At 45.8% G+C, this 24,091-nt stretch overlaps 1 protein-coding gene across 1 annotated transcript in view; it reads left to right on the top strand.

Annotated features, from left to right (window-relative positions):
• The window catches only part of LOC129711760 (tetratricopeptide repeat protein 34-like), a 113,501-nt gene that overhangs the window by 48,053 nt on the left and 41,357 nt on the right, over positions 1–24,091 (top strand). The window contains exons 4-5 of the mRNA XM_055659690.1: positions 6,831–6,997; positions 15,785–16,055. Of these exons, the coding sequence (XP_055515665.1) occupies positions 6,831–6,997; positions 15,785–16,055 (438 nt within the window). The remainder of the gene's footprint in view (positions 1–6,830; positions 6,998–15,784; positions 16,056–24,091) is intronic.

Below are 24,091 nucleotides of genomic sequence, written 5' to 3'. Positions count from 1 at the left end.
CAACGAGACCTGAAGCTCACCGTTTGACCTGTTTTTACAAAATGTTAAATGGTCAGCTAGACATAGATCACAAGACCTACACTAACCCCAAACCAATTAGGAGCAGACGAGGGCATTCGATCCAATTTGTGATCCCAACTACAAAGACAGATGTGTACAGCAATTTGTTCTTCCCACGCACAATTAAAGCATGGAATAATCTCCACCAAACTATAGTTACCCAACCAGATGCAACTAAATTTAAAGTAGCACTTTCTCCCCAATAACCCTTTCTGGCTTAATCCCTCCCTTCACCACCTCCAGTTTAAATTCCAGTTGGAATATTTTGGAGGACCAAGTAACCAAGAACCAAGACCTGTGTGTTATGGTACACCAGTCATTGAAAGTAGGCATGCAGGTGCAGCAGGCAGTGAAGAAAGCGAATGGTATGTTAGCATTCATTGCAAAAGGATTTGAGTATAGGAGCAGGGAGGTTCTACTGCAGTTGTACAGGGTCTTGGTGAGACCACACCTGGAGTATTGTGTACAGTTTGGTCTCCAAATCTGAGGAAATACATCTTGCCATAGAGGGAGTACAGAGAAGGTTCACCAGACTGATTCCTGTGATGCCAGGACTTTCATATGAAGAAAGACTGGATAGACTCGGCTTGTACTCGCTAGAATTTAGAAGATTGAGCGTACAAAATTCTTAAGGGGTTGGACAGGCTAGATGCAGGAAGCTTGTTCCCGATGTTGGGGAAGTCCAGGACAAGGGGTCACAGTTTAAGGATAAAGGGGAAATCCTTTAGGACCGAGATGAGAAAAACATTTTTCACACAGAGAGTGGTAAATCTCTGGAACTCTCTGCCACAGAAGGTAGTTGAGGCCAATTCATTGGCTATATTTAGGAGGGAGTTAGATGTGGCCCTTATGGCTAAAGGTATCAGGGGGTATGGAGAGAAGGCATGTGCAGGATACCGAGTTGGATGATCAGCCATGATCATATTGAATGGCGGTGCAGGCTCAAAGGGCCGAATGGCCTACTCCTGCACCTATTTTCTGTGTTTCTATGAGTTACAGCACCACTTCGTCATTCTTGGAATTATATCAGAATCAGAATCACACTTTATTCGCCAAGTATGTTTTGCAACATATGAGGAATTTCATTGGCCAGGTCAGTCATACAATTAAAAATAACAGATCACTCAAAAACACATTTCAACATGAACATCCACCACAGTGATTCCTACACATTCCTCACAGTGATGGAAGGCAAAATAAAGTTCAAGTCTCTTTTCCTCCCTCTGCTTTAAATCATGGAATTATTATTGAATATATACCATAATATTGAATGGAAATGAAGCTCTAAGCAATAATTCTCACTCTCCAATGGCTTCACTGTGGGTGGGTGAATGCAGCTGGTTGAACTACAATTAGTGAATTATAGACTGTTAAAGTGGGCTGTGGAAAAATAAGTTTTTCAATACTATCTGCAATAGCAGACTCAATTTTAATCTGATGAAATCTGTATTAATGAGTAGTATTGGTACCAAAATAATTCACTTGGCTTGCCACACTAAATAGCAATGATTGATCAGTTGTGACTTGAATTGAGGCCTCCCATCGGGTGTCCAGGACACCTGCCGAATGGCATAATTGCTGTATTTAGATTAAAATAGATGTTACAAGTTATATTTTAATTTATTCTTACAAGGGTTCAGAAAGGAATGAGGACCCAGAAGTCAGAAAATAGTTGCCGAGGGTGGGCTAAAGGAAGTGGGGAAAGCACTGGAGGCCAGGCAGGAGGAAAGAGATTAGAGATAAGGAAGGTTGAATATAGGCTGTGAAGGGCTTTCAACATGTGGATAATTACTTAAAGATTGAAGCATTGATAGACTGGGAGCTGTTTCTGGTCAGTGAGCACAGGGATCATGGGTGAATGTGTCAGGAAGTAGAGAATGTACTTCTGGACAAGCTCAAATTTATGGCAGATTGAAGGTGAGGGGTTAGCCTGCAAAGCATGCAAATAGTTGGGTCACTGTCCTTGTAGCTTTAATCACCACAATAAATCACCCACTCTTTTATGACTGGGCCACAATCTAATTACTAGCTGTACATTGCTTTTGAATTTGAAGCATTTAATCAAAACAAAACGGAAGCCAATAGTATAGAAATTGAATTGTTCTCTTATCTGCCAATGTCAGTGATTATGGCCTTGTTTGAATTTGAGTAATTTTTAACAGCTGGCTAATGAGAGAAATGCTTTGGTTTTCTGCAATGCATCTCAGCTGTCGTAGATGCTTTCAAACACTAATAAATTAGCTGCATTTAATTATGGAAAAATAAGACTAGCAATTTTTGTATGGCTGGGGTCTTGATGAATATACTGTTAATTTAAGTGTATGATTAATTCACATTTTGTCCATTATCTCAGTTAAACCAAATCATTTTATAATACATTCCATGTTATTAAAATTAAGATCGCCATTCTGAGACATTCAGTTGGAAAAGCAAGATACCGCGGCATTGTCTAACTTGATGAGATTTTTTGATGAGGTGGCGAATGTGATTGATGAGAGCAGGGCAATGGATGGTGACAACATGGATTTTTTGATAAAGTCCCCCATTATAGGTTGATCTAGAAGATTAACACTGGCTTGATCGTATCGATTAGTACCTAATTTACCGATAGAAGACTGAGGGTTGGGTTGTATTTATATGGATGACTTGGACGTAAACATAGATGGATTGGTTAGTCAGTTTGCAGATGACACCATGATTGCTGGGGTTGTGGACTGTGAGGAAGGCTGTAAAGTATACAGCAGGATGTAAATCAACTACAGAAATAGGCAGAGAAATGGCAGATGGAATTTAATGTGAGGTTAAAATGCACCCTTAAAAGCATTGATGTACAGAGGGATCTTAGGGTCCAAGTGCATAAACTCCCTGAACATGGCAACACAAGTAGGTAGAGTGGTAAAGAAGACATATGGGGTGCGTGCTTTCATAGGTCAGTGCACTACGAGTCAGGAAGTCATGATGCGGCTTTATAGGACTACGGCCGCATTTGGAGTAATGTGTGCAGTACTGGGTGTTCCATTACAAGAAAAATGTGGAAGCTTTGGAAAGGGTGTAGAAGAGGTTTACCAGAATGATGCTTGGATTAAGGGGTGTTAGCTACAGGGAGAGGTGGACAGGCTGGATTGTTTTCTCTGGAACACCGGAGATTGCGGGGAGACCTGATAGAAGTATATAACATTTTATGAGATGTATAGATTGGTGAGTGCCTGGAATGTGCTGCTAAGGTTGGTGGTTGAGGCAGATATGATAGTGGAGTTTAAGAGCCTTTTTTATATGTGTGAAATGGAGGGATATGGGTTATTTTCAAGTAGATGTGATAGTCTGGGCATCATGTTTGGCACAGACATTAAGGGCTGACGGGCCTTGTGCTGCACTGTTCTATATTCTATTATAGCTGTGTCATAGTGGTGGTCAGTCAATAAACAACAGAAGTTGTATCCATATAACCATATAACAATAACAGCACGGTAACAGGCCATCTCGGCCCTACAAGTCCGTGCCGAACAACTTTTTTCCCTTAGTCCCACCTGCCTGCACTCATACCATAACCCTCTATTCCCTTCTCATCCATATGCCTATCCAATTTATTTTTAAATGATACCAATGAACCTGCCGACACCACTTCCACTGGAAGCTCATTCCACACCGCTACCACTCTCTGAGTAAAGAAGTTCCCCCTCATGTTACCCCTAAACTTCTGTCCCTTAATTCTGAAGTCATGTCCTCTTGTTTGAATCTTCCCTATTCTCAAAGGGAAAAGCTTGTCCACATCAACTCTGTCTATCCCTCTCATCATTTTAAAGACCTCTATCAAGTCCCCCCCCCTTAACCTTCTGCGCTCCAGAGAATAAAGACCTAACTTATTCAACCTATCTCTGTAACTTAGTTGTTGAAACCCAGGCAACATTCTAGTATCCAGAATGCTACATCAAATTAAACCAAAACGTTACAACATACTAAGAGGTATGTTTAGCCTTTAAATTAACTTCAGATATTCTTATGAACTTTGAATTTTTTTTAAAGCGGGTAAGGAGTGGGAGTGTTTGTAGATTGGCTATTTCATACTAGCCAATTATAGTGTTTGTTAGTAGTAACTCCGCTTAGTATGTGCTTCATATTATCAAGAGCCTGCTTACGCTAGTTAGGAGTAGCATCTCGGAGATGTGATGACTGCAGATCCTTGCTGTATGGAGATTTAATAAATATGCGTGGTATCTTGATGTGTGTTCGAGTCGACTCATTACACGGTGTCAGAAGTGGGATTCGAACCCACGCCTTCAAATGACCAAATACATACGAGAAAAAAACCGAAGTTAGCTTGTTTAGCCGTCTGCAAAAGACTGATGCCACATCAGCAAATGCAGCCTTTACTTCTGCAACCGGTACCCCCCTCTCCTGTGGACCACGTTAGCTACTGACATCTTTGAATGGCATGGGAAACACTATCTGGTTCCTCTAAACTCTTACTCTGGCTGGTTCGAAATCGATTTACTCCAAACCACTACTTCTGAAGCAGTAATCGAAAAGTTGCCGCGCCACCTCTCCGTGCACGGCTCCCGTGCACGATCCAGCCCGACACCGGCAGACAGTTCACCAGCCAAGCTTTTCATAACTTTGCAAAACGATGGGACTTTAAACATATTATCAGCAGCACCGAGTTCTCACAGTCCAATGGACTCGCTGAACGAGTTGTCCGAAGTGCAAAACAACTCATGGAGCGGTCCTACCTTGCCAAATCACACGTGTACCTGGACTTGCTCAACCTAAGTAATATTGCGTGGGATCCCATACTGGGTTCTTCAGCCCAACGACTGATGTCTCGCCAAACCCGTGCTCCTCTGCCTGTGTCCCATCAGCTTTGCAGCCACGTTTGTTTCCTACCTGCAGTTCAGAAGCAACTACAATCCAAATGTGTCACGCAGAAACACTTCTTCAACAAGTCCAGCAAGCCACTTAAACCTCTCGCACGTGGACAAGTGGTCCGTCTCCAGGCAAGCAAGGGGTATGCACGTCTGGGACACATCTACGGCCCTGCCAAAGAGCCACGCGCTCTTATCTGGACGAAGCGGACGGAGTCATCTACAGACGCAACCATCAACATATCCTTCCGGTGAAGGAACCGCGTCCTGCGCCTCCTTATCCTGATATCTTGCGTTTCTTATACCCTTCCACAGTCGGTCCTACGTCCCCACTACCGCCTATCGTTCCCACCGCAGTCTCCCTGCGGCGTTTGGCGACTAGCTCGCCTATCTCGTCATCCTCCCTGTCTGTCAGGCCGCCAGTCGTTTCCCCATTTACCTCCCCGGTATCTTCTCCAGTGAAAGGAGGTGAGGCGGACTCGTACCGCACATGGACCGGACCGGTGGAGGAGCGCTGCTGCTGCTGCTGCTACCGGAGAGTCGGAGGCTCCAACGACAGGTCTGTGGACGGCGGCACCGGGAGCCCGCGGCTCCCTGGAGGGAGACCGCTTTTCGGGGCTCCTGCAACGGCGAATTCTCCCGCCCGAGTTGCGGGGTTGAAGAGCTCCTGGAGCGGGGCCTGACATCACTGCCCCGCGCGGCTGGAATGGCCGCGGGACTCTGCGAGCGCACACCGGGGGCTCTAACACCAAGACCCGGTGTGCGACCTCGCACAACCCGGCGTGGCTTTAATGGCCGCGGGACAATCGCCATCGCCAGCCGGGGGCTATGACTTTGACTCTGACATCGGGGGGGGGGGAGAGTGCAGTGGAGAGATAAGTTTATTTGGCCTTCCATCACAGCTATGTGATGGATGTTTATGTAAAATGTAATTATGTTGTGTCTGGGGTCTATTTGTGTGTAATGTATGGCTGCAGAAACGGCATTTCGTTTGGACCTCCAGGGGTCCAAATGACAATTAAATTGACTCTTGACATGGGTCTCTAGCACCTTGCAATGTATTATAACCATCAGTAAAGCCCATGAAGCCCAGTCTTTCACAGACACCTACCATTTCCTAAAGTACCCAAATCCCTGCATATCCACAGGAGCGAAGCAAAATGGTTTCAAATACCATGTACTATTTACAGATTGATTAAAAATGCTAAATTTTGCCACTGTAAAAGGAATATTTGGGAGGTTATAAGATCCAATCCCTTCTGAAAGTCAAAGAAGATGCTACTTCTGTTGTTTATCAACTGACAGCACTGTGACTCATCCATAGTCAAATCACTTAACAAGCACATCATCGCCGAGTCAGTCAAAATGAATGGGCTTCAATGATTCCCTTGGATTTAAATGAATAGCACTGCAAAATTCAACAGTCATTTGCGTGGATATTGGAAGATGGCAAGGTTGTTCAAATAATAATATTCTTGCCAAATTTTTCTGGCAACTATTTACATTTTTGAAAGCAAAGTTATGTTTTGAATATCCATGTTCTCCACCCCAATTTGCTGAATGCAACAAATACTAACTGCAGGTAGCAGACACAAGGGACTGCAGATGTTTGTTTACAAATAAACCCACAAACTGCTGGAATAACTCAGTGGGTAGGGCCACATCTCTGGAGGACATGAATAGGCAACATTTTGGGCCAGAACCATGCCTCAGACTCGCTGAGTTACTCCAGCATTATCCACAGCTTGCCTGGCACCTAAATCTTTATGATGACATCTAAAGCTGCAGCCACTGCAATTACAATTCTGACTTTGTTTGTAATGTCCATATTCTGACATTTAAAATAAAATTAATGTACTTTAAAATTTAATTTTTGTAAAGCTCTGAAATGTTATATTTGTATTATTCTAGGGGGCATTGATGAAGCTTCATTACTCACTAGAGCTCGATGCTATGCATATCTTAATCAGAAAAAAACAGCAATCTTTGACTTTGGCACTATCTTAAAGGCAAACCCAGCCCATGTGCATGCACGATGTGGACGTGCCTTCATGTATGTAGTCCTAAATAAGCAAAAGGTAATTTAAATTCTCTTATGTGGATGTAATTAATGAGAACAATCCGATCAATTACTAATGCTTTTTTCCCCCTAAAGTTTGTACTGTTGTTCCAGAGACTCGGTTTGAAAATACATTCTTAATATGTGGATTTAACATTTAATTTCTGTTATGAACGACCTCTTGTGCCGCATCTCCAATGGCTTTCTTTCAGACTAACTAAACTGTGTGTACATTTTATGCTTATACTGACTATTTTTGTCTTTCTTGCATTAGCTTTTTTTCATTTGTCATTTAAGATATTATGACCACAATCTTACATTGTACATGATTGTAGACTGACTAAATGGTGCCAGAACACTAACCTTGCTCATAATGTCAGTAAGACAAAGGAACTGATTGTGGACTTTAAGAGGAAGAACAAGGATCCACAAACCTGTCTTCATCGACGGGCCAGAGCTGGCTCGAGGGCCAAATGGCCTACTCCTGCACTTATTGTCTATTGATCTGTGCAGGACCCAGCACATTGATGTAATCATAAAGAAAGCCCATCAATGCCTCTACTTCTGTAGAAGAATGAGAAGATTTGGAATGTCAATGAATACTGTCTTGACTGCTACAGGTGTACAGTAGAGAGCATCTTGACAGATTGCTTGGCGGTCTGGTTCAGCAACTTGAATGCCCAGGAATGAAGAAGATTGCAAAATGAGGTCCACTGCCTAATCTATCATGGGTACTGACCTCCCCACCATCAAAGGGATCGGCAAGGGACGCTACCTCAAAAAGGCAGCCAGCGTCTTCAGAGACCCACACCACCACCAGGCCGCATTCATTTCACTCCAGCCATCAGGAAGAAAGTATAGGAGCCTGAAAACTACAATGTCCAGGTTCAGGGACAGCTTGATACCTACTATTTTACTTCGGAGTCACGTGAGTGACAACGTGAAGAACCCGCCCAGCACGCATGCACGACATGAGTGTTCACACAGTGCAACAGCGACGAACGGGAGTACAGGCGCTCCCGCTACAAGCTTTATAAAGACGGACTGTCAGGTAAGTACTTACTCTGAGGTTGTTATTGGAAAACCTTGTTCTGCTTTGTGCTCTCCAGATTGAGAAAAAACTGGAGAAAATTAGCAAAGCACGACAAGGAAAAAAGACCGCCCCCCATTCGACTCCAACAGAATAGGAGCGTTCCATCAGTGGGGGGCTAGAGGCGGCACCTGGACCGCACATGCTGCGGTCCACAATCATTGATACCGAGCCGAGCCCAGTACCGCTAGCGCAGCCTGACCCACAGCAGCGGACTGGAGGCAAATCAAAACGGAAAACTAACCGGCCGGTAATCTCTGATGACTCCGACCAGGAATGCCGCCTGAGCCGCATGGTAAGGCTCATGGAGCAAATGCTCCAGCGAGACTTGCTTCGGGAGCTGGAGCAGTCTCGCCAAGGAAGTTCAGGCACTCCCGCCACAGTGCCTTGCAATGCACTGCCCATCGCTTCTCCGTCAGCCGAGGGCAGCGTTGGCGACCAGGACTGGGCTGGTCAGGAACAGGGGTCACTGGCCGAAGATGTCGGGAGTACGCACGGGGTACAGGACCAGGAAGAGCTGCTGGGTGTGGTGAATCGCTACGTGGCTATACCACGAGCAGGGCGGCCGTTGCAGCCAAAATTGGCGGCCAGCATTGACTACCTGTCCTTCAAACCCCTGCAAGAACAGGTAGTCAATGAGGCACTAGAACTATATTCGCCTCCGGAGAACTGCATTTCGCTCAACGTACCGGCCGTCAACAGCCAAATCTGGGGGTACGGGGGTTGGGCAAAGTATCCGAAACCAGGAACTGAAATTGCAGCGTATCCTCAAGCTCCTGACGTCAGCTATTACATCCTATGCTCGTTCCGTGGATGGGGTGGACATGACCACCAACCAGCAAGACACTCTAGCTCTGCTGTGTAATACCCAATATGAAATAAACAACCTCCGTAAGGAGATAATAAGACCTGCCCTCAACCCCAAATTTGCAGGACTGTGCAAAACACCGGCCTCAGAGCCACAGATCCTGCTGTTTGGTAAGGACTTGTCAAAACAAGTAAAAGACCTAGAGGAAGAGTCCAAAGCATTCGGCCTCATGAGGGCAGGCCCCGGAACGAGCAGACCCACACAACCCAGACGGCAGTACCCCACCGCGTCCACCAGTCGACGTCAAACCCATGGGACTGGTGAAAGCTCGGGGTCTGCATACCATCCCCGAAAGCCTTTTTTAGGCATGGGCCCAGAGCGGACCCCATGGAAAATGCGCCACCCCAACCAGCAGTACATCCAGCAGCACAACGACGGATGAAGAAACCGAAGAAAAGGCACACACCCATAACTATGGAGGTAGGTGGGTCTGGTTCCTACCAGCATATGAAAAGTAGGGGAACTGTACTAACAGGGAGGAGATTACATCTGTTTTTGGAAGCATGGAGGTCTATCACAAATGATAGTTATATACTTAACAGTATTTGTGGATACAAAATAAAATTCATCCAAGAAAACATGCCACCAGTTCAGCATGCACCCCAAAGGGTCTTTACCCTCTCAGTCAAAGAAAAACTAGAGGGTCAAGCAGAACTGGTGAGGTTACTCACAAAAGATATCATTGAGAAGTCCAAACATGAACCTTTGGAATTTGTCTCAAATATATTTACCAAAAACAAAAAAGATGGTGGATGTCGCATCACTAAATACCTCACTAAATACCTTTGTTAATTATATACATTTCAAAATGGAAACATTTGTAACTGCCAAACAACTGATTTCCAAAGGATACTTTATGGCAAGCATCGATTTAAAAGACTACTATTCAGCACTAATTTTAAAAGGATCATCGCAGATCCCTGAAATTCACCTGGATGGGGCAACTATGGCAGTTTAAAGCGTTACATAATGAGTTAACATCAGCCCCAAGACTATTTACCAAGATATTAAAACCAGCCTTGGCAACATTAATAAAACAGAGACATATTGTCATGACATATCTTGATGATATTCTAATAGTAGGCAAAACCATGGAATTGGCTAAATCAGCTGTATTAGCTACCAGACAATTGTTTGAAACCCTGGGATTTGTCTTACATCCAGATAGATCTAAGTTTACGCCATCCACAACTATGGACTATCTGGCATTCACAATTAACTCAGTCCACATGTCTGTAACATTGCCAAAAGATAAAGCAGCAGAATTGGCACAGACGTGTAACAAATTAATGGTTAGCAATCGACCAACTATCCGACAAGTGGCAAGAGTAATTGGGAAAATAGTAGCAGCATTTTCAGCTACACAATTTGGACCTCTGCATTATCAAAACCTACAAAGGGCAAAAGTGCAGGCGTTAAAACGACATGCAGGTCACTTTGACCGAACCATGAAATTACCCATTGAAGCAATATCAGAGTTACAATGGTGGATATAGAACATTTGGCATAGTTCCAGCCCTATCATCAATAACCCAACGTTAACTATACAAACAGATGCCAGTGCTCAAGGCTGGGGAACAACTAATACCATATCCAGCACAGGTGGTAGATGGACTAACCTAGAATCATCTTTACTACAGACACTGGGCATAAATTATTTGGAAATGTTGGGTGTGTTTTATGGTTTAAAAGCATATTCTACGAATATGCATCACTTGCATGTTCGTTTACAGATTGATAATGCCACGGTGGTGGCCTATATTAACCATATGGGCGGAATAAAATTGATATCATGTGACAATTTGGTCAACACAATCTGGCAATGGTGTGTCGATAGACATATTTGGCTATCAGCAACTTACCTACCAGGTAAGCTAAATACAGTGGCAGACACCAGGTCACACAAATTCATGATAACACCGAATGGATGTTAAATCCCAAAGCATTTGCTAAAATTACAAAGCAATATGGCATGCCAGATATCGATCTGTTTGCATCCAGACTAAATCACCAGGTACCAATGTATGTCACTTGGGAACCAGACCCTGAGGCAGCAGCGATAGATGCATTCGCGCTGGACTGGGGAAAATATTTATTTTATGCCTTTCCCCCCCTTCTGCCTCATCAGTCGGGTACTTGCAAAATACAGATGGACTCTGCTTCAGGTATTTTGATAGTACCCGACTGGCCTACACAGCCATGGTTCCCAGTGGTCCTCGGTCATTGAAACCCCAATGACCTTTCCCAGTAGCCCAGACCTATTGACTCACCCGGAATCAGGCATAAGCCATCCATGCCATGATAAAATTAAACTACTGGGTTGCAGATTATGAAAAGACCACTGCTGGGCCTGGGATTGTCTGACAGGACCATCAACACGATGACAGCGTCCCACCGTATGTCCACCAGAAAACAATACCAATCGAGCATCAGGAAGTGGGAAAGATACTGCTCGAATACTGGAACTACATACTCATCTACAACCATAACCAATGTACTGGAGTTCCTGGCAGGCCTTCACCATAATGAAAGGCTGAGCTACAGCGCCATCAATACTGCCAGAAATGCTCTGTCAGCCTACTTAAAACAGGCACCAGGACAACAGGCCATAGGGTCTCACCCGCTGGTGATCAAACTCATGAGAGGTATATTCAACTCCAATCCCCCTAGACCTAGGTACACCCAAATCTGGGATGTCAGTGTGGTCCTGACATACCTAAGGGGATGGTCACCAGCCAGGTCTCTCACCCTGGAACAGCTAACCCTGAAGACGGTCATGCTGATGGCACTAGTCTCAGCACAGAGAGTCCAGTCCCTCCACTTACTGCGACTGGACAACATGGTTATAACACCAGAACGTGTCTCATTCACCATTCAGGAGCTGGTAAAGCAGAGCAGGCCAGGAACATCAGGCCTAGTTATGGATTTCCGGGCACACCCACCTGAACCACGGTTATGTGTCATGACCCACTTACTAAATTACATCAACACAACAAGAGGGAGAGAAAAAGCCTTATGGGTCAGCCACAAGAAACCTCATGGTCGGGTGTCGAGCCAAACTATCTCAAGATGGCTCAAGCAGGTACTGGGAGCTGCTGGAGTAAATACTGACGTATATACATCTCACTCCACCAGGGCAGCATCCACATCGGCGGCTAAGAGGATGGACGTGCCAATGGACCACATCCTGGTCCATGGAGAAAACGTTCCAAACGTTCTACAATAAGCCGTTGGCAGAACCTGTATTGTTTGCAGAAAGAGTTTTAGAATCTGCAAATATATAATTTAAGCGAGGGGGAGCATTTTTATTTTTGTTATTGTTTAATAAATACCATTATTGTTTTACAAACAGATTCATGGTTAATTACGATAACATACTTCCTTCCTTGAATGACTTCGGCAGCGAGTGAAGTATGAACTGTTATACGGTTTGAAATCACAGAGCTTTAAAATCTTCACGTCACTCACGTGACTCCGAAGTAAAATAGTACAATTAAACGAGAACTTACCAGTTTGAAGTTTGATCTGTATTTTATGAGGAGTTACGATGAGGGATTACGTGCCCTCCGCTCCCACCCTCAATTATAGAGATCAACTGGTATCTTAGTTCTCCTTTTCTTTACTATGTTTTATTTCAATTATTGTATGTCCTATTATTCCACACCGCTGCTTTGAAGTATGTCGCGCATGCTTGCTGGACGGGTTCTTCACGTAATCCCTCATTGTAACTCCTCATAAAATACAGATCAAACTTCAAACTGGTAAGTTCTCGTTTAATCTTACTATTAAACACTACACCCTCCTAATATCAGGCTATTAAACACTACACCCTCCAAATAGACTCCGAACTTCGCATTGCATTTCGTTGTCTCTGTACTGTACACTGACATGACAATTAAAATTGAATCTGAATCTGAATCTGAACTACATGGACATTATTTTTGAACTTGCACTGTTATTGTCCATTTATTGTCTGTTATTTTATATATTTCATATGTTTACTATTTCTGTTGTGCTTCTGCAAGTAAGAATTTCACTACATCCACTGGCACCCCTGCATCCATTTTACTTGTCACATCCACAAAAAATTCCAGAAGATTGGTCAAGCATGATTTCCCTTTCATAAATCCATAGCTTGTAGCTAAATAAACTCTTATCACCAGACTCTAATAGCTAAAAAACTTTAATCCGTACAAAGTCCCAGTGGACCACTTTTGTGCACTCTTGTCCCCATATCTTCTCAAAATGTTCCAAGTGTGGCCTTGCCCCCAATGTTTATACAGCTGCAACATGACTTCCTGACTTTTGATACTCCATCCCTGACCGATGAAGACAAACGTGCTGTACGCCACTTTTACCATTGTATCCACCTGTATTGTTTCCACTTTCAGTTAGCTATAGACTTGCACCAAGAGATACCTCTCAGATAACAGTGCTGCTAAGGGCCGTGCCATTTACTGTATATTTTGCTCTTGCATTTGACCTTCCTAAATGGGTCACCTCACATTTGTCTAGATTAAATTCCATCTGTCATTTCTCTGTCCAAATTTCCAATAAATCTGTCCTATATCGTTTTGCAACTTTCCCAACTTTTGTGTTGGCTGCAAACTTATGAATATCATAACAGAAATCCCAGCACTGATCCTTGAGGAACACTACTAGTCACAAACTTCATTTTAGAAAAACGCCCGCCACCATTACCCTCCATCTTCTGAGTCAATTTTGTTTCCAACGTACAAACTTTGATCCCTTGTGACAGTCTTTTGGATCTGTTTACCATGAGGGACCTTGTCAAGTGCTGTCAAAAGTTCATGTTTATAACATCCACTGCCTTGCCCTCATCAAGAATCTAAGTCACCACCTCAAACTAAATCTCAATCAAACTTGTGATTACCCCTACACAAAGCCATGCTGGCAATCCTACTAAGTCTACACTTCCCCAATAATTTCCTTACCATTTCTGCAACCCTCACCAGTCTGTCATTTCCAGGATTATCTATGTTGTCCTTCTTAAACATTAGAACAATATTGTCTATCGTGGCGTTGTTGTTCCTTCCTGTCCAGTAATCTCTTCCTCCAATCCTCCAAGCTGTTCAATCCTTTCAATCCTCCAAGTTGTTTGCACTGTTTCATTTTTAGTCTTCAATTTTAATAATCCCCATTAGAGGCCATTGTTATAGCTACTCAGCCCCTAAACTTTGGATTTCCTTTTGTAAACTTCTCTATATTTTATTACTGACCTCCTTTAGTGTCATCAAGCCCATCTCCAACCAAGCCTTTGATCCTGTTAAAACACACTGCTTAGCATTAGGTTTTGTCAAAACATGGGGAACATTTTGTGCATTAACAAATGTTCAAATGTAAGTTGTAACAACACTAAAAGCCCTGTCCCACTGTACTCGTGGTAAGCGCGTAGAATGTACGTAGCGGGTGCGTCGGAGCTCGGGGATGTCTCTTAGCGGCTCGTAACGCTAACGGCAGGTACTCGGGAAACACCGTAAGCTCGGGAAGACTCGTGAAGATTTTTCAACATGTTGAAAAATGTCCACGAGAGCCCTGAGTACCTTCGAGCGGCTAAATGTGAGGTTATCCACTTTGGTGGCAAAAACAGGAAAGTAGACTATTATCTGAATGGCGGCCGATTAGGAAAAGGGGAGATGCAACGAGACCTGGGTGTCATGATACACCAGTCATTAAAAGTAGGCATGCAGGTGCAGCAGGCAGTGAAGAAGGCGAATGGTATGTTAGCTTTCATAACAAAAGGATTTGAGTATAGGAGCAGGGAGGTTCTACTGCAGTTGTACAGGGTCTTGGTGAGACCACACCTGGAGTATTGCGTACAGTTTTGGTCTCCTAATCTGAGGAAAGAAATTCTTGCCATAGAGGGAGTACAAAGAAGGTTCACCAGACTGATTCCTGGGATGTCAGGACTTTCATATGAAGAAAGCCTGGATAGACTCGGTTTGTACTCGCTAGAATTTAGAAGATTGAGGGGGGATCTTATAGAAAGTTACAAAATTCTTAAGGGGTTGGACAGGCTAGATGCAGGAAGATTGTCCCCGATGTTGGGGAAGTCCAGAACAATGGGTCACAGTTTAAGGATAAGGGGGAATTTTTTTAGGACCGAGATGAGGAAAATATTTTTCACACAGAGAGTGGTGAATCTGTGGAATTCTCTGCCTCAGAAGGTAGTTGAGGCCAGTTCATTGGCTATATTTAAGAGGGAGTTAGATGTGGCCCTTGTGGCTAAAGGGATCAGGGGGTATGGAGAGAAGGCAGGTACAGGATACTGAGTTGGATCATCAGCCATGATCATATTGATGCGCGGCGCTGGATTTGGGGCGCCGCGCAGCCAGGGGGTAGAGTTGCCGGGGTCGGAGCTCCAACCGGCGCTGCCCGCGGCCGGACAACCGCAGCCCCAGCTCCGCGATGTTGGGAGTCGGCGGCCACAGCCCTCCGGAGCTTACTGCACGGCGACCCGGTAAGGCATTGCCAGCTCCCTGCCTCTCCGACCAGGTAGGGGACTAAGAATTAAAGTTTCCCCCTTCACCCCCCCCCCCCCCCCCCCCCCCCCTCACATAAAAGCCCTCCAAACTAACTGTTTAACATTTAAGCAATGATTTACAGATGTTTAACTGTCTCCGGGGAGGAGGCAGCCGCTACAGTAGTACAGACCTGGGTTGACCGTGGGTCGTTTCGGGTCAAGTTTGGCGCCAAACGCGAGCTTTGGTGTGCAGACGACATCCTGGAAAAAATGTCCGGTTTTCGGAGCTTTTCGGTTTCCGGAACTCCGGATAAACGGTTGTGCACCTGTAGTGTATCCATTATCCTTTTGCTTTAACTAACAGGAAGCAATTCAAGACATTGCAGAAGCCTTGCAAAGAGATCAGAAGTTGGCCATACAAGAAATCTCATCTCTGAAGCTGGAAGCTCAAAGTCTGATTTGCTGTTGGCTGCATGAATATTGTGTTAATGCCCTGACTGGAATGGTGGATGTCGAGGAAAAGATCTTCGGTGAAGATGATGTTAATCTACCTGCAATTGGCCAATCTCTACTCTTGATCAATGGCAAAAATTCAACCTGGCACATCCTGTACATTGATATATTGATTGCAAAAGGTAACAATCGTTTTTTTTTCAATATGTTCAGGTGCTAATAATAGGGATCACTTTATATTAAATAGACTCACAAGAAGCCAATTAGAATCATTAAAAAATGACAGTAAAGAAATGGGCTTTATGGGCAAGCCTTAGCCATGTTACGTACCTCGGTGAAACCCATTTGTTCACACTTAGGCCTGGATCACTTTCGACTTTCCTATCTAAGAACTTGTTCAAATGCCTTTTAAATGTTATAATATTATCTCCCTCCACCATCACCTCTGGCACATTGTTCCAGATATTCATTTTGCCAAAAACGTGCCTCTCAGATAACCTTTAAATTTCTCTCCCCTCAGCTAAACCTGCGCCCTCTAGTTCTTGACTAGCGATCTGGAGGAATAATATTCAGATGATCCAGTTAACGGCCCCCATAATGGTATAAACCTTGTTGAGGTCACCCTCAGCATCTTATATTACATGGAGAATAACCCCAGCTGTCCATTCTCTCCTTTTAATGAAGGCCCTCCAGAAAATATCCAGGAGAATATCTTCTAAACTCTTGCAAGGTTTATTAATAACCAGGTGTACCGAAGTACAGTGATGAGCTTTTGTTTGCATGCTTTTCAATCAATTCAGATAATACTATACAAGTAAGATCGAGCCACATTCAAGTATTCCCGTGTAGACAAAGAAAAGGATAGAGTGCAGAATATAGTTCTCAGCGTTGTAGTGCAACAATTCTTGAGACCAAGTCTAATGTCCGCAATGAGGTAGTGGGGAAACTACCCTAAGGCGCAACTCATTAGCCTAGAAGCAGAGGGGAAGAAGCTGTTTCTGAGTCTAGTGGTGCGCGCTTTCAAGCTTCTGTATCTTATGCCCAACGGGAGCAGGGAGAAGAAGGAATGACCAGAGTGGGACGTCTTTGATTTCCTAAAGCAACCTGAAGTGCAGATGCAGTTATTGTTGGGGAGTTTGGTCTGTGTGATGAACTGGGCTACATTCCAAACCCTGCAATTTCTTACAATCTTTTGCAGAGTTCCCAAAGTAAGCTGTGATGCAACCTCACAGTATGCTTTCTATGGTGCATCTGTAGAAGTTGTAAGAGTCTTCGGAGACCCGCTGAATTTCCTCTGCCTTCTGTGGAGGTAAAGGCATTAGTGTGCCATCTTGGCTGTCACATTAACATGATTGGTTGTTTACTGTCACATTAACATGGTTGGTAATATTTATGCCATGGGATTTGAAGTGCTCAGCCATTTCCACTTCACCACTGATGCTGATTGAGACATGTGCTCCTCCACACTTTGTGAAATTGATAACCAGCTCCATCGTTTTGCTGACATTGAAAGAAAGTTGTTGTCTTGAAACCTTGTTACTAAGTTCTCTCCTTCCAGCACCAACTACTGGTGTTGGTAATCCAGCCCACCGTAGTGGTGTTATTTGCAAACTTGCAGAAGGAGTTGGAGCCTAATTTGGCCGCACCGTCGTGTGTGTACAGCAGGGCTGTGGAGTCGATACCCAAAACACCCGATTCTGACTCAGACTCCGACTCCTTAATTTCTTGTGTATCCGACTCCACGACCCCGACCCCTAGGTTTGATCATTCTAAATCTGCTATGATGACTTTAAATAAAATGGCATTTCATAAGAACTACATGAATCATCAGGCTACCTTTAAAGCCCATGTCCTTATAGTTTTTAGTCCAATGGTTGTAGCTATGCTATTGTGTGTTTTTTAAAATTGTTTATTCTTTAAAAATATATAAAATTCATTATGTTAAAAAAAAAACTTATAGGTCAATGACAAAAGTAAAATTCCATTGAATTAAATAAAAATTATTAAAGTATTACTCCAAAATGTATTAAACTAAGGCCACAGGTATAATGATAATACATTTTATTTATGGGCGCCTTTCAAGAGTCTCAAGGACACCTTACAAAAATTTAGCAGGTAGAGGAAAAACATGTAAGGGGAATGAAATAAATAGTAGAGACATGACTAGTACACAAACTAAAGACAGAATTCAATTCAAAACACAATATGAGGCAATTCATGCACAGATGAAAAGGGAGGGGGATGTGGGGCTAAGGATAGGCAGAGGTGAAGAGATGGGTCTTGAGGCGGGACTGGAAGATGGTGAGGGACACGGAATTGCGGATCAGTTGGGGGAGGGAGTTCCAGAGCCTGGCAGCTGCCCTGGAGAAGGCTCTGTCCCCAAAACTGCGGAGGTTGGACTTGTGGATGGAGAGGAGACCGGCTGATGTGGATCTGAGGGACCGTGAGGGTTGGTAGGGGGAGAGGAGGTCAGTGAGATATGGGGGGGGGCAAATGGTGGAGGGCTTTGTAGGTGAGGACCAGGATTTTGTAGGTGATCCGGTGGGAGATGGGAAGCCAGTGAAGTTGTTTGAGAACTGCAGTGATGTGATGCCAGGATTTGGTGTGGGTGATGAGTCGGGCGGTTGCGTACTGGACCAGTTGGAGTCGGTTGATGTAGGTGGAGCTGATGCCAAGGAGAAGTGAGTTGCAATACTCCAGTCGGGAGGAGATGAAGGCATGGATGAGTCTTTCAGCAGCGGGAGGTGTGAGAGAGGGTCTGAGTTTGGCGATGTTGCGAAGATGAAAGAAGGAGGTTTTAATGACATGGCGGATGTGAGGCTCAAGGGAGAGGGTGGAATCAAAGATCACGCCAAGGTTGCGGGCCTTGGGAGATGGGGAGACAGTGGTGCCTTCGATGGTGAGAGTGGGGTTATTGATTTTGCTGAGTGTGGATTTGGAGCCTATGAGGAGGAATTCTGTCTTATCACTGTTTAGTTTGAGGAAGTTATGTTGCATCCAGGTTTTTATAGCTGACAAACAGGAGTTGATATTGGAGAGGGGGGGGTTGTGGGGGGATTTGGTGCCGAGGTAGATCTGGGTGTCATCGGCGTAACAGTGGAAGTCCAGGTTGAAGTGGCGGAGTATCTGACCAAGGGGGAGGGTGTAGATGATGAAGAGGAGGGGGTCGAGGACGGAGCCTTGGGGAACGCCTTGAGTGACTGTGGCTGTAGCAGAGGTGTGGTTGTGGAGAGAGATGAAGTGGGATCTGTTGGAAAGGTAGGAACGGAGCCAGCTGAGTGCAGAGCCTTCAATGCCGAGGTCTTTGAGTCTGGTGAGCAGGATGTTATGGTTCACTGTATCGAAGGCTGCGCTCAGGTCGAGGAGGATGAGGATGTTGAGGGGACCAGTGTCAGCAGAGGAGAGGAGGTCATTGAGGACTTTGAGGAGAGCAGTTTCTGTGCTATGGAGGGGGCGAAAGCCAGATTGGAGGGGTTCAAGTAGGTTATACGCAAGGAGGACATCCAAGATGGCGGCGCGCACGGTCGCAGCGGCTCACGGCTACCGGACTCGGTGCTCTTTTTTGTTGTTTTTGTACGTTGTGTTGTCCGTGTACGTCTTTGCAGTCGGTTCTGCGAACACCCGCTACACCCGCTACTCCCGACAGAACCTCGTGGATATCGGGGATATCGTTGTACAGCGTCAGCCTGCGGTTTCGGGTGCCTTCCACCGCAAGTATAACATCCCGGGCGACATAGCAAGACCACCGGGGTCCCCGTGGATTGTTGTCGGGTCTAGGAGGCGGCGCAGACGGAGGAGGGAGAGGAAGCAGAAGCGAGGCCGCAGGTCTGGAGCTTTGCTAAGGCTAAGGAATCGACCACACAAGCCACCTCTACCGAGCCTGTATCTCTCCAACGCCAGATCCCTGGTTCACAAAATGGATGACCTGGAAGTGCAACTCGCTGGGAATCGGTATGTTCGTGACTGCTGTGTTATGATCATCACCGAAACCTGGCTTCACCCGGGGATACCTGATGCTAGCATGCAGCTAGCAGGTCGCTTTCTGCTCCGCGGGGACAGGACTATGGACTCCGGTAAGAGCAGGGGAGGGGGTCTCTGTATATACGTGCATGAGAATTGGTGCAACAACGGGACAATCATAGACAATCATTGTTCCCCTGACCTCGAGTACATGTCTGTCTGTAAGATGCCGGCCTTTTTTTCTACCGAGAGAACTAACAGTCGTAATTGTCACGGCTGTGTATATTCCACCTGACGCCAATGTAAACAAGGCGCTCTCTCTCCTGCTGAACACCATTAACGAACAGCAGCGGGACCACCCCGAAGGTGTTCACATAATCGCAGGGGACTTTAATAAGGCCAACTTGAAGACTGTACTGCCGAAATTCTACCAACATGTCAAGTGTTCTACTAGAGGGGTGAACACGCTGGATCATGTTTACACCAATATCAAGCACGCGTATAGAGCCATCCCCATCCCCCAACTCGGCCAGTCAGATCATCTCTCCCTCCTGCTCTCTCCAGCCTACACCCCCCTCAGACGCAGTGCCAGGCCCACCATAAAATCTGTTACAACCTGGCCTGAAAATGCACTCTCCAATCTACAGGACTGCTTTACCCAGACAAACTGGGACATATTCGAACACCAGGACCTGGAAACTCTCACAGAATCGGTGCTGGACTATATCAAGTTCTGCATCGGAAATGTGACTGTAGACAAAAACATACGGGTTTTCCCAAACCAGAAACCCTGGATGTCCAGTCAGGTCCGCACACTCCTCAGAGCCCGCGATGCTGCCTTCAGGTCAGGTGACAGAGCTCTGTACAGGGCTGCTCGAGCCGACCTGAAAAGTGGTATTAAAAAGGCCAAGGCGGATCACAAGAGGAGCATAGAGTCCCACTTGTCCAGCAATAATACACGGGAGGTATGGCGGGGCATACAAGACATTACCAACTACAGAGGCTGTGCCACAAAGTCAGAAGACCTGAGTGCGCCGCTGGCAGAAAAGCTAAATTGCTTCTTCTCCCGCTTTGAAACATCACAACAGCAGCACTCACCTGCTACAGCCCTGTTCCCCCCCTCACCTGGCTCCTGTACTACCCCACTCACTGTCGGGGAACACGATGTCAGACGGGTGCTCCTGGCAGTGAACCCCAAGAAGGCTACCGGCCCAGATGGAGTCCCTGGTAAGGTGCTCAAAGCGTGCGCCCACCAGCTCACTGCCATCTTCACCAGAATTTTCAATCTCTCCCTGGCCCAGGCAGTTATTCCGTCCTGCCTAAAATCAGCCACAATCGTCCCTGTGCCGAAGAAGTCTCCCATCACCAGCCTTAATGACTACCGTCCTGTTGCCCTCACTCCGGTAATCACGAAGTGCTTCGAGAGATTGGTCCTCCAGCACATCAAGGACTATCTACCACCAGACTTCGACCCCCACCAATTCGCTTATCGCCAAAACAGATCCACAGAAGACGCCATCACCGTAGCTCTCCACTCTGTGCTGAGCCATCTGGAGCAGGGGCAGAGCTACGTCCGGATGCTCTTTGTGGATTTTAGTTCAGCCTTTAACACAATCATCCCGGACATCCTCATTGGTAAACTGGTCACTCTCGGCCTCCCCACTGTCACATGTGCCTGGATTAAGGATTTCCTCACAAACCGGCCCCAGACTGTGAGACTTGGCCCCCACCTCTCCTCCACTCGCAGGTTGAGTACCGGTTCCCCACAGGGCTGTGTGCTAAGCCCCCTCTTATACTGTCTCTACACCTACGACTGTAGTCCGGCCCACAACAACAACCGCATCGTCAAATTTGCTGACGACACTACTGTGGTCGGACTTATTTCAAAGGGAGACGAGGCAGCCTACAGAGAGGAAGTCCTGAAGTTGACAACCTGGTGCTCAGAAAACAATCTGGCTCTGAACACCAGGAAAACAAAAGAGCTCATTGTCGACTTCAGGAGGCACAGCACCGACTTAGTCCCCCTACACATTAACGGCGAGTGTGTGGAGAGGGTCAACACCTTCCGGTTTCTCGGCGTCCATATCGCTGCTGACATCTCCTGGACGGACAACACGACGGCGGTCATCAAGAAGGCTCAGCAGCGGCTGCACTTCCTGAGGGTCCTCAGGAAGCACAACCTGGACTCTAACCTGCTGCTGACCTTCTACCGCTCGTCCATCGAGAGCCTGCTGACATACTGCATTACAGCATGGTATGGCAGCTGCACCATGGCAGACAGGGAGAGGCTTCAGAGGGTAACCAGGACAGCGCAGAGGATCATTGGTTGCCCTCTCCCCTCCCTGATGGACATCTACACCTCCCGCTGCCTTAGCAGGGCAAAGAAGATCACCAAAGACAGCTCCCATCCTGCGTTTGGACTGTTCGACCTGCTGCCCTCTGGAAGGCGCTATAGGTGCATCAAATCCAGGACAAACAGACTCAGGAATAGCTGCTTCCCGAGAATTATATCTACCATAAATTCAAATCCACACATGCACTGACTACACCGCCCAACACGGACTTCCATCTGTATATATGTATATATGTATGTAGCGCCGTAGAATTTGTGCACCTATTCCCCCCCCCCCATCTCCCTTCTGTTTTGTTTTTCTGTTTCTTGTTTTTTGTGTAAAATTGTATGTATGCACTGAGTACGAGCAGCTTTCAGTTTCACTGTACATGTATAGTGACAATAAATGGCATATCTATATCTAGGTGGGAATGAAGTTGTGACGCAAAGATACGCTCCAGGGTTTTTGAAAGAAAGGGGAGGTTTGAGATTGGGCGGTAGTTAATGAGAGAGGAATGTGCTAAATGGCTAAATCATGACAAGAAAACATTCTCAAATGCAATAGAAATTGAAACTAAATGCATAGGCAGTTAAGTTTGTTACAAAAGTACAAACCTAAAATGTATTAATAACTTGTCCTTAGGAACAGAATTGCTCCTGCCAGATCCTCTTTCATTGAAGCCCTTTAAGTCGGATTTAATTATTTTTGGTGCGGAGAACAGTCTCTCCACGCTGACCTGAGTGGGTGGTATGGCTGTTACTATCATAGCTGCAAATTTTACTATTCCTGGATATGCAGGGACGACTTCTTGTGCTGTAAGTTTCAATGAGCGATCATATTTCTCAAGAAAATCTTGCTTAAATTCCATTAGTTTAACATCAAAAGGCTGTCTTTGCATGTTTAAACGGGAACGCTTTGCTCTCGACTGTTCAATTTTATCTAAATATTTAGCAAAATCTGACTCTTCATCATTTGGCGAGGATGAGAAGGATTTGGTTCTCCCATCTTCATTTTGTGGTTCTGACTTTTCAGGTAGTAGCCCTTTTATCCGAACTGCAACATCACAGAGGGCCTCTTTTGCTTTAGCAATTTGGTCTTCGCTCAACAAGATTTGGTTCATTGGATCCACGTGGACAGCAGCTAACAAGATCTGATTTTCAATTAGCTGACCCTCTCTTTTCTTCATTGACGATACAATTCCTTCAGCAATTAATCCTCCAGTTTTGGATAGGTGAAATGTTAATTGTTTTCACTCCTATAGGAATGTACCAGGAGTTAAATCCTCTGCTTGCAGCTTTTTGGTGACTGCATAAGGGTGAGCAAGCAGAGCTTCTAATTGTGATACCAACCTCCATTGACTTTTAGTCAATAAGACACTGGGATTATCAATGTCTTTTAGAAAGGGTTTTAGGTCAAGCAGATGATTAACCATCATATATGTGCTCCGGAGCGCTGTGGCCGCCGACTCCAAACATCGCGAAGCTGGGGCTGCGGGTGTCCGGCCGCGGGCGGCGCCGGTTGGAGCTCCGAACCCAGCAACTCTACCCCTGGCTGCGCGGCGCTCCAAATCCAGCACGGCTCGCGGCCGGACGCCTGCAGCCCCAGCTCCGAGATGTTGGGAGTTGGCAGCCACAGCTCTGGAATACCAGTGGGGAGCGGGCAATGCCTTACCGGGTCGCCGTGTGGTAAGCTCTGGAGCGCTGTGGCCGCTGACTCCCAACATCGCGGAGCTGGGGCTGTGGGTGGGCGGCGCTGGATTTGGAGAGCCGCGCAGCCAGGGATAGAGTTGTCGGGGTCGGAGCTACAACCGGCGCCGCCCGCGGCCGGACGCCCGCAGCCCCAGCTCCGCGATGTTGGGAGTCAGTGGCCACAGCGCTCCGGAGCTTACTGCACGGCGACCCGGTAAGGCATTGCCCACTCCCCGC

Source organism: Leucoraja erinacea, chromosome 30 (assembly GCF_028641065.1).
Source record: "Leucoraja erinacea ecotype New England chromosome 30, Leri_hhj_1, whole genome shotgun sequence".
Lineage (NCBI taxonomy): Eukaryota > Metazoa > Chordata > Chondrichthyes > Rajiformes > Rajidae > Leucoraja > Leucoraja erinaceus.
The sequence above is the reverse complement of the archived record's forward strand: the minus strand, read 5'-3'. Positions and strand labels throughout refer to the sequence as shown.